Consider the following 11,976-nt stretch of genomic DNA (forward strand, 5'->3'; position numbering starts at 1 on the left):
GACTTCACTGCAGCAGCAGGATGAGGATGAGTATCATCAACTTCCTTGTTGGCAAAGTAAAAAAAAATCAAAAACATCATGCAACAAAACAATGTCTCCAAGCCGTACACGAGTATGCCTTTTCTATTCATGTCTTGTGTCTGCAATTCCGAAAGCCACAAACACACCGTTCATTATCCTGCAGAGTGTAGGTTTGGCTTTCAAGGAGACTTGGGAATTGTGCATAAAAGAGACCCATAAGAGGTTGAGTAAATCACTCACAACAGAGCAAACACACTTTGTATTCCTCTCTGAGACATTTGTCAAGTGGTAAACTAATATTGAAGCGTACGTGCATTGTAGTATCCTTCTGCCCCGACATTATCCTTTACATAGAAGGAGTGGTAAACACAGATGGTAGTGAGAGTAAATATGTGCTTGCAGAAATGTCTTGACACCATTTCCCCGACACTACGGAGTGTTGCAGAGGTTAAAAGCCTCTGGCATGAAGACGGTATGTTTAACCCTTGTGTGGGGATCGTGTTGGCCAGGTTAAACAGAGCCAGGGCAAGTTTGGTGCCACTTAGATCCCGGGAGTATGTTCGAGAAGTGCCAAAAGTGGCAACCCGAAGGCTTTTCTTTGGCGGCCACGTGGCTTTACTGTTTCCTGCCACTGTGATGAGATCTCCTGGTCGGTGATCCTTCCATCTCTCTGTAGCGTACTTATGTGCGCCACGCTTGTGTTGCTGCCATTGTCATCTTCTATTAGAGGAGTTCCTTTCCCATGGCCGTGCGGTGTGATGGAATTATCGCTGGGGATGTTGTGGCCCTGCATCACGTAAAACCCCTCCACCTAACTAAAGAAAATCCACTGGGTTGTCGGTTATAAAACCCTTTCTCCTGCTTTCTCTCATGGAAGTGCCAACATATGGGACCTCACCAGATTTCCAAGGGCCTCGAGCCTCAGGAGTGTGACTCTGTACAGAACATGAGTCGCTTTGCTTTAAACATGGCTTGCACCCTAGACACTGGTAGTGAGAAACGGGGACTTGGTGTATGACCAGTGATTTATTGCTCAATATGCTGCACTTGGAAAAACAGCTAATATCTTACTCCTGGGAGTCTGCCAATTTTCTCTGCATCTCACTTCATAAGTAGACACATTAACATTTCTCACTTTCTATTTACTTCCTGCTCCTCTTTGGTAAGAATGTGTGAATAAGTACTCAACAAACAAGTAATTTATTCTCGCGGTGACTGTGCGATGTGTGTAATATCTTGAATAATGGAAAAGCATCCATCCTCCTGTCTGCAGCTCAATCTATCAACACAAAGGTGGGGTTAGATAGAACACATCGAGGCAGTCAATACAAACACATAAGAGTGGTTGTCTCTGGGGTCAAAATGTTCCTGCTGCTGGTGATGTCGTGTGTGTGTGTGTGTGTAACCTCTCCCTCTTCACAGCTACATAATCATTCCACAGTGGATCAGATACAGGACGATGTTCTCCCCAGAGAGGGCAAGAGATGCTTCAAGAGTTACGTCATCTCCTGGGCAGGGAAAACTCGGTCGCACAAAACCAAACACAGAAGACCGTCTAAAAATTGAAGCACTTGAGGGATCCGCGGCGGTTGTGTGGCCCATCGGTGCTCCAGAAGGTGACAGGAGAGCGGGATACATCATTCTCTTGATGTATGCAGCATAATGGAAGTCTTCAGAGGCATGCAGCAGGCATTTTATCGGTCACAACAACAAGCCCCCCCTTTGGCACACAACGCTCATTCTGTGACAGAGCGACACTAATCTCTCGATCCATCTTTCATCGTGACTGCGACACGGCTCGACATGGGGCCAGGAGCAGGGAGGTGGTGGAGAGGCAATTAAGGTGGTGGAGGGGGGAGGAGGAGGAAGTACATGTGGGTGGCACACTGGTGTCAACGTCACACATGTGCAAGTGGAAGTAGGCTGATCGATGCCAGTAACAGCTGCAGAGATGTCAGAAGCACACAAGTGGAATACATGTTAACCTATTGAGACCTCTGTGTGTGTGCGTGCGCGTGTGTGTTCTTCAGGTCCTCTTTGTGGTCAATGTGTGAGTGAAAAAACTAAACCTAACTCACGGTGACCACGTATCACAGCTAATGAAATCAATTGCCCTGAAAGGTCAGCTAGCTAACACCAAATTATGCTAATTTCAATCTCAAGCACACGATCAAACAGTGAATGACGGCAATCAGCTGAGGAGCAGGAGATGAGTGCATTTGCTCCTCCACACACACACTTTTCCTCGTCTTGCTCATTAAAGGAACCGCTAAGCCAAGAAGTCGATGAAACAACTGAGTGGGTTCGGACTTGTAAATTGCAACGAGTGCATAACGACACACAACTGAAGCGTATTATTGATTCCACTGAAGATACCTCAACACATCTCTTGCTCCTCATTTATCCCTCCTTTTTTTTTTCTTTGCTGGGATGAAATATGACTAATAACAATTGACCATTAGGATTCTGCAGTCTTTTCTTCCCCCAAAGTGAGAGAGGATCTAATCAAATGATAATAGTTATCTAGAGAAAGCCATGAAAGATGGGGGGATTTGGTTTTTCAAACCGGAAAAAAAAAAAACTTTTAATAGCAAGCATTACATTCAGATTTCAAGCTGCCGCAATCAATATTTTTTCGATTAACAATGGATTAAATTATTACATGTATGTGAGAGGGCACGATAGTAGTGATGAACCCACAAGGAACCATCAGGTCCTTTTAGCATCCATCCATCATCGAATGGCACTGTGGGAAATATAGGCAGCAGTTTTTGACAGGGAATAATTATTTGTGGAATAAAAACTGTTCTGCTGCATGGATTATGATCCTTTTTCTTTGTTTTACCATCAGGAGTCCAACAATGTCATAGAAGAGCCATGCTAAACTCTTTATTACGTATCGTCTCATCCAATTGAAACCTGACAATACGGCCTAAATATCCGAGGTAACCACTACCAAAAACTATCTCTGCTAGTTTGTTAGTACTTTTGTATCATTTTATGTTAATCCACCACCAAGAGGCCTCCAAAGTCAATATCTAGCACTTACTCAGGTTGTTGAGAAAATGCAGTGTACATAAACATTACATTTATGAGACGAATGACTCTTAGCGTTATCCGTAACTTTCAGCGCAATGTTGTTGCTCACATTTTTTTGGGGAAATATTTGTAGCAAGTGCAAATACCTCTCGGAGGTTTGAGCCATTCGAAAAGGGACATTATCTCACTCAATGTACAAGGGTTTGAATGGTGCAAGAAGAATAACCAGCGGTTGTGTCGACCCATCGGTTCACCTCTCAGGTCATAGCCTCAAACCACAAGCGTTATGTCAGCTGCAGATAAGCCACCCACGACCTTCCATTTATGGCAGGAGACATTGGCGTGCTCTGAGGGGAGATGGGAGATGACGGGGCATCATTTGGGGGATTGAGGGAAGGCACAATTATTGATGGGACTATTTGTAGCATGGTGACGTTAACCTTTTATCGCGTGACACTCGTTATGGACCATCTTTATGGCCGTATTAAAAGAGCTTTCAAGCGAGACCCCCTATGAGAAAATATAGCGTGCACAATGCATGTTTGATCTCCATCATTTCCTGTGGCTGTCAATAAGCCAAGAGGTTCCATCACAGAGCCTCATATTCATATTGGGAGGCGGGGCTTGCTGCTCAGTCAGTCGCAGTAGAATTACACTGTGACCTTGGCTGCACGTTCCTTCACTTTGATATGTGGAAGCAGCAATAAATAAAATGATTTGTACTGCCCCTTTGATCAAAATGACCTCCATACATATATAAATCTGCCAAGATGTCAAAAGAAGCACAGACTTCTGCGTCTCACAACTCACTTTTTTATTGTTCCTCTTCCAGTGAATTTCATAATAATCACTGCCTCCAAAACCTACTGCCATATTTAGTTTTAACAATGGGCAATGATGCTTTGAGCATCCCCTTAATGGTTTTGAACAACTAATCTTGGTCCGTCAGCATCACTGTCAGTTAAATACAGTACATATTGTGTTAATAAAAAAAAGTAGGGATGCATTTCTTCCAGCTTTTTTTGTTTATTTCACCATCCCTTTTTGCGTATATACCCAAATCTAAAAAGACATCACAATATTCACAGAGGTTGTACAGAAATAACCTGTTATGGGTTATCAAGGTAGTGAAACATAATATAAATTTGTTAGGGGGGTTCAGATCAGTCACAGCATGCGTCTTGACATCGCTATGAAGATAAATGCTGAAAGAATTATATAACTTAAGTTTAAAAGAAAAAAGAAAAAAAAAAAGAAAAAAGGGCTGCATTATGAATATTAACATTAGCAGCAACAAATATACACTATATGTACAACACCACTGTTGATGTGAGGATACAATAAAGTTAATAGTCTAGTCAAAATCTATTGTTTGATTATCAAACGCTCACCTCCTGCAGGTTTGAAAGTAGGCTTTAAAAATGATGCTGTGTCCACGACTGTGATGAAGCCACCTTTCATGTCTCCAGAGGGCGAGTGTTTAGAGGGAGGATCACATGGACACAAAGTCGTAACAATTCGTCTAAAAAGCAGGAAAGCCTGATAAATAGGATATTAGAGTGAAGAAAAAAAAAAAAGTAACTAAAAGGTTAAAATTCTCCCACGTCCACTCTCTTGTCCCTGAACTTGCTTCTGGCTTTCGTCCGAGCCTTGAATGCAGCAGAGTTGTGGAGATGCTGGAACAGAGAGGGGAAAAATGTATACCAAATAAAACATTTTTACTATACAAAGTATGTTTGATGTGGCAACCTTGTTTCAAAAATGTGCGCTGCAAGATGACTCGTGCACTACGTACCCTTTCAAAGCGAGAGATTTTCATGGCCTTCATTGTGGCGGAATCCACCAGCATCGGTGGTCCCAGTTCAAACACGTCTCGGATGAATTCATTTGCCTGAAGAGAAGTGAAAAACATTTTTTCTTTTAAAGAAAATACTTCTACCAACCATCAACATAATATAAACTCTGCGAGACACTAGTTTGCAACTTTTAGAGTCCGTGTTTTCTTTTGGGGGGTTTATGTGCTCTGAAATATGTTAATTTGTCTCATCTTCCCTTGGGAAATGTTGCACTTTTCCACAAGCACTGGCTTCTAGCCAGAGTGCAGACTACTTTCCAAACCAGCTACATGTAATTACTTTTGTTCTTCTGCAAGCCGCAACATTATCCTAAATCAAGTTGTAAGTGGTGTCTTCCTGCATCAGGCAGGCCCACAGATCTTCATTGTCTTTTAGTGCTGTGTCAAGGCAGGAGAAAAGAGCTCCTGTTACACTCCAGCAGACCCCGCCCAAACGCATGATTCTGCAGTGCAATTAAAAAGGTCAACTCATGTGTGTCATTGGCTCCTATGTTAAGACCATAGTCATTTATTAATTAAAAAAAACACAACATACCTGCAAGTGGTAGTTCATTCCAGAGCCCACAAACTCTCTGAAGGCATCATATGTCCTCTTTCTCACCCAGCTGTCAATGATCATGCGCTCCGTCCCAAAGCGAATGGTCTCACACTGAAAGTCCCCCTCCTGGAAGAATGTAGATTGGAGGTGAGAAAATGCCAGAAACAGATTTTTAAATTGACAACCGTGGTCCTGAGAGGTCCTCTTTCTGCATCTAAACTAAAGAATCTCTGGCTTGTTCACTCTCAGGCACCCGAGTTAAGAGGAGGAAGAAACATCAAAAAAGTCCATGAAAACCTGGTCATCTGACAACCAGCACCCACCTCAACAGCCTTGAGTACGTCTCTGAACACCGACCGCTGCTTCCTCTTGTCGGTCTTGGCTCTGTGCTTGTTACAGTCTGTGGCCAACGCGTTCAGTTTGTCACAAAGTTGCTCCCATGCATCAAACTCAAACTCCTGCAGGGCCAAAGAAAGAAATGCTGCATTAATATCCAATGAAAAAAAACAAAAATAAAGACTATATGTACCGTATGCAAATAGAACAGTTAGGGCAACAACACAGACCAAACTACAGTCCTTTTTGCATCCAACAACGAGGATTCAGTCCTATCACTTGACTGCACTACAGGAATATCAATGAACTTACTGAGTCCATGTCTCTGGCCAACTCAAAGAGCAGGGCAATCGTCTCCCCTGCAGCAATTCTCATGTTGACATCCTCACTTTCCAGCAATCTTGGCAGTTTAGGCAGGTGTCTGCATAACAAAACACATGCATTCCAAAATAAATAAAAATATATGCATCATCTCTTACATTTTTCAGTGCTCATCTGGGTCAGGGTAAAATAAAATAATGTGTGGTAAAGGTTAAGCTCACAAACACAAATGTGAGACTTTGTTGAAGGGTTGACAACAGACGAGCTTACGTGCACAGGATGTCTTTGAGCTGGTTGGCGGTGCAGATGGTGAGCAGCAGTGCCCAGGACAGCAAGGCGTTGGTGTGGAGCTGGCTCGTCTGGGGACTGATCAAAGGACAGGTACCATCCATCCTCGCATAGGACCGGGTGAACAGGTTCTCAAAGCACTCCATGGTAGCATGCACGTCCTAGAGAAACGAAGCAGCAGAGATCATGTATAACATGGTTATTAAATACTGGAGGTGTTCAAAAACACTTGAGAAAAAACAAACAAACAAGTCATCTCCAATAACATGTTTATGACTTTGTGACCAATTGCTCGAGGTACGATAACGTCACCAATGTTAAGGCAGAATGTTACAGCTGAGAGAACACGACTGACAGAAGGTTGTAGAGGAGACATTGCAGAAGACACGTCAAACCACAGAAAAGATACCAAAAAGAGATCCGAGAACTTACCAAAATGTCATCCTCTGCAACTAAAGTACAGAGGCCCAGACCTGTGGCAACCTGTAAGGTAAAGAGAGCGCTTTGTTCAGTTAACGTTCCACAGAGTGTACATGTTTCAGAGAAGCCCAGACAACCACTTCAGGTACTCACAGCCTGTCTGGCTTGTATGTTGGCTGATCCATCTGCCAGGATGTTTTTGAAGATGGGTTTCAGAGTCTTGAACACCTCCTCACTCTCGATGCCCGAACCCAGCTGGATACACAGCAGGCAGGCTAAAGAAGCTGCTGCTCGCTGCTCCTCACCTTTGCCTGACAGGGAGGGAGGGAGGGTGGGCGTTAACGTGTCCTGTCGACTTTGGCATCATCCGGTAAATGTCACAGATAATAAAAGATCCCGTTATAATAAAATTACTTTCAAGTCCTGATTTAAACCCAGTATTTCACCACTTCGAGAGCCACTCATTAGAAAAACAACCATCTGCTGTGGCATTAAAAAACAAGACCAGGCTGTCGAAATAACACTTTAATTATCTTTTCTGGTACCTTTCTTGAGGCAGCGTTCAATGCTGTCTGTGATAGTCATCCTTCTCTCTGAGATGAACTCGTACAGGATCCGTGTGGCCATTGCCGTCTTAAGCCCATCCAGTGCTCCTTGTCTGGTCTTAGCACTAAGGAAACAGATAAAAACATTCATTCATTATTGCAATAACGCATATCATTATCCCTCTGATGCGGCATAGTGAAATGTCAGGGAAAAAAAATTAGCCGATGTTCAGTGTGTGTGCTAAACCCCCTCTGCTTTAGCCAAGTGCTTGGATGAGGACCCTACGAGTCAAGCGATAGAAACTTTTGATTTAAAATGTATCTACTTTGTTTCAAATAGTAGCCAATAGGTTAGTCGAAGTAAATGCAACAGTAAAGGCTAAATGACATGACCTAACAAAAAAAAGGGCCAAGCATGCGTATGTAGACTGTTGAAGAGCAGGCAGCCCATTGCATTACCTCTTATCAACCGTGCTGTCTATGAACCCCTTTAGCTTGTACTGGAAATCCTCCTGGGCTGTGTCATCGCCGGCCTCTCCACCTAGAAATATCACAGGATGTAGACTCTTACTTGATATGCTTCACAGTACATTCTATAACTTTACAGGGGTCCTTGAGTTCAAGAAAAACAAAACTACTGGCAGTTTTACTCAATAAGTTGCCCAATAACATACGATACACACATACGACACACACACACCTTCATCTGCGACACTGGCGGTGTCACTGAAGCTGCTGCAATGACTGAGGGTCTCAATGGAGGCATCCTCATCACTGAAAGGATGCACATTTCCATGTTGCCCCCCTGTAACCAAAAAGAGAGACAACCATAAGCACAGAAGATATGTAAATAGACAAAATGTGTTCGTACAGTGCAGCTGGTCCGGTTAAGACTATTATGCAACCACAGCTGCACACAGGTACTGTAGCAAATACTGAAGTTATCTAATCTAAATGTATGTCCTTTGCACGCCTTATCCTGCCTGCTGTACTGTCATTATCGCATATGAAACTGCACCATGTTGCCAGGGTCAAGAGCAACCCACACTTGTTGACTTTGTAAACACAACACTGTGTTCAGGTTGGTGGGTCATGGGTCAACATAGCTGAATTTTGGAGACTTGACCGAAGCTCTAAAAATCTGCCACAGTAAATACTTTCTGGTCCAAAACTACAGCTCAGAACAGACGTGCAGTTTCGGAAACCGTCCAAAACACAGAATAGCAAACAACCATGTGTCATGGAGGACAAGAAGGAAGTTGTTCCATTTCTTCCCAAGTCCACACCATATTAGTAAGAGTACAGAAAGGAACCGTTAACTGAAATAAAACCAGGCACTCCAAACAAATACTTGACCTGTCTTTGCTGAATATCTTTAAAAGGTATGAAGCAAGATAAGTGTGGGAGAGTAGTAACAATTCACAGCTGAAAAAGATGTAAACATCTTCAGCCTGTTCATTTTTTCAAAACTAAAAAGCTTTGATTGCATGTAGTTGTTAGACACCATCAATAATAAATAATGTGCCAGAAAGTGTTTCCACAATGGTTGTGCACTGTAACCCAAACTCAGACTCAACAGGCTGTCTGTCTGCCCTGAATTCACCTCTGGAAGATGGTTGTTGTTGGTGACGTGTCTCACAGTAAGAACATGGATTAAAGCAGTCCCAACCATAAATGAATGTACTTTAATATATCCGACCATGACGTACGCAATATTTAGCACTGTCTCCTGATTTTTTAAAAAAAGGGCCTTTTCTGTGTTTACGTGGACTCTCCCCACTCGACAGCTGATTTCTGAGAACCGGGCGCCGCCCCGCTGTTACGTCCAAAATGTCCGCGTTGTTGTCGCTCAACAAACAGTTTACCTGTTTGTTGTTATTGTTGAGCGACAACAAGACGGACAAACGGGTAACAAACAGTTACCTGGTATTCATGCCAGCTTAACGTCACAAATGCGGCTAAAGATTCATTGAGTTCAATCTACAGAGTGCGAGTGAACGTTTAGCTAACATACATACACTTTTTATTTATTTAGGACCAACAGAAAAGTTATGTATTAGTCTACTGAGGCCACAATCACACCCAACCCTGTTAAATAAGTAGGTGTATTGTATTGTTTAAGCTACATTTAACGTTACCTAACGTTAGAGCAAAGCAGTATCTTGCTCGAAAGGAAGTTGACATTACGGTACGACGAATGAAGGGCTCGTGTGAAGTATCGTTGTATATTAGTTTATTATCATTAAACTAGTGTAAATTAATATAAATAATATTGTCGTATAATGGCACGTTTTTTGTAAAAGCAATGCTTTGTGTGACCACGGCTAGTTAGCGTTGTATTTTGACGTAGGCCAGCCGTTTGTAGTCCTTACTATCAACACGTTCAACTTCAGTCAATGGACTAAAAACAAGAAGAGAACTACAACTACCATGAGCAAATAAGCAGGGCCAATGCACCGCGGCCGCTCGCTTACTTACCCGGCCTGCTATTCTTCTTCTTGTTCCTCGGCATTTTCGTGCAGAGAAATTTACAGTTTGATCAAAAGTCAGCCAATACACGACCAGCTTTTATTATATTGTCTCGTAAAATGAAAATATTCCCGTGGTATAGCGGATAAAAAGGAATTGAAGGCGATCTGGGAGATAAACTGTTGGCCGAGTCGATACATTTTCCCTCATAAACCAGGGCTGCGTAAGAAGAGGGCGGCTCCAAGGTTTTATAACCGGCTGACATGTCACGAGGAAGTTTCCCGGCGTCTCTGACCAATCCGGGAACAGAAGCATGCGTCGCGTGTGTTCGCACGTGATGCAGCGAGCAGAAACGTGGACACAATGCGTATTTGGTTATTTTAGGTAACGTCTGTATCTGATTATGGTCATAACGGTTTTAGACGTAGTATGAAGCAAAGTCTAAATTAAACTCTCTTTAATTACGGCAACAGAAAAAACATTTGACCCAAGCAACAGAATATATATATATATATATATATATATATATATATATATATATATATATATATATATATATATATATATATATATATATATATATATATATATATTTTGTTGGCTATATTTGTAAATAGTAGATTGAAGAGTAGCTATTTTTTTAAAACACACAGTGGTTGGGATATAAAGCCTAAGTGAAGTTATAATACAATATAAACAGTCTATGCTGTAAATGTAGGCTGTAATATGTGGTGGAAAGTAACAGTACATTTCTGTATAATGTCACTTTCTACTTCATTACATTTCTGACGCCATGCAATATTGTACTCAACTACTATGTGAGAGCTATGTAACTGTTCAGACTCAAATAAAAGATGATGCTCTGTTACACATTAAGCATTAAGCATTAGGCTAGGTAATCTCCAAGTGTATCAGCTGTCAGCTGCTTACACAATACATTAAAACATCAATATGATATTAGTATGTATACGACATAACACCTTAAAAACACCATCCCACATAAAAAGTATTTCTGCTTTTGATACTTAATTACTTTTTGAACAAAAAAGTAAGTAAAAGTAAAAAAAAAGTATATTGCTGACCTTTATTCGTCCAGCTTTCCTTGGATTGTCCAAAACAAATTCAATGTCAAATTATTTGCATGTGCAATAGTAAACTGAAGCATCTTTACTTTTAACATATTTACATTTTGGTATTGCTATACTTAAGTAGAGTCTTTGAGGGCATCCTCTACACCTGTTTGTGATACAGTCTGCATGCAACATAGTCATCTAGTTAGGTGGCATCACAGGGCTCTCTGCTGCGGCACACAGCCTCCTGTGATAATGTCCCTCTGTAATGCGGTGATTGTAATCATTTACTTCCATAATGCAATTAACACTGTGATGTTATAGATCTGTAATGCAGTTGATGCTGTCATTTAATGCATCTACAATGGATGCTGTGATTAGAGAACTGTGATGCGACCAATAGTCCTCTGCTGCAGATATGCTCATATTATACAATGCATTAGAAAATGTGATTATAACCTCCTGTGATTACAGTCCTGTAAACAATGCAGAATATGGATGTATTTGCCTTGCAGAACATGTTGTGTATGCTAAGGTAGACAACACAACAGAAACACATAACAAAATAACACCAACTGGATTCTTTTGACTAACATTTTTAAACTGAGATGCACATGGCCCGTTTTTTGTCAATGTCTTACTGTTGTTGTCGTAAATATGGATATTTAAACATCTTTTAGTCTTTCTGTTCTTAGGTGCCATCGCCAAATTCTGCTCTAAAAATGTCTAAACCTAAAGCAGTTATACAAATTAAATCAATTAGCAGTACACAGGAGATGGACACAGTGTCCAATATAATGCAATCCAATGTGATTACGCTTCATGGCTCATGCTCTGCCATCACTGCCCCGAATGAGATGGATTTGGCATGAGGGGGATTCTCTCTATGCCTTTCAGAGGAGAGCAATTGATTGGAACTGTGCGAAAGTCTGCTCAAAGTTTTCTTCTTTTTGCGACATGTGAATGAAGCAAATTCACCCATTAACATTTGCGCAAGGGTATTTATTTATTTCAGAAGAAGACAGTGAAATAAAAGAGGTTTAAGCCAGCGCTGCTTCAGTCTTGCTGCTTTAC

At 41.6% G+C, this 11,976-nt stretch overlaps 1 protein-coding gene across 1 annotated transcript; it reads right to left on the minus strand.

The window, feature by feature from the left end:
• Positions 1–3,859: 3,859 nt before the first annotated feature.
• On the minus strand, positions 3,860–10,176 carry ifrd1 (interferon-related developmental regulator 1). Its single transcript, XM_034526518.1, has 12 exons — positions 9,842–10,176; positions 8,064–8,168; positions 7,823–7,904; positions 7,364–7,488; positions 6,972–7,129; positions 6,831–6,881; positions 6,381–6,559; positions 6,102–6,210; positions 5,777–5,911; positions 5,451–5,579; positions 4,856–4,951; positions 3,860–4,736 (listed from the first exon to the last, which is right to left on the minus strand). Exons 1-12 carry the CDS (start codon positions 9,873–9,875, stop codon positions 4,650–4,652), a joined length of 1,290 nt encoding a protein of 429 aa, XP_034382409.1. The 5' UTR covers positions 9,876–10,176; the 3' UTR covers positions 3,860–4,649.
• Positions 10,177–11,976: the final 1,800 nt, after the last annotated feature.

This window comes from Cyclopterus lumpus, chromosome 23, assembly GCF_009769545.1.
Source record: "Cyclopterus lumpus isolate fCycLum1 chromosome 23, fCycLum1.pri, whole genome shotgun sequence".
Taxonomy (NCBI): Eukaryota; Metazoa; Chordata; class Actinopteri; order Perciformes; family Cyclopteridae; genus Cyclopterus; species Cyclopterus lumpus.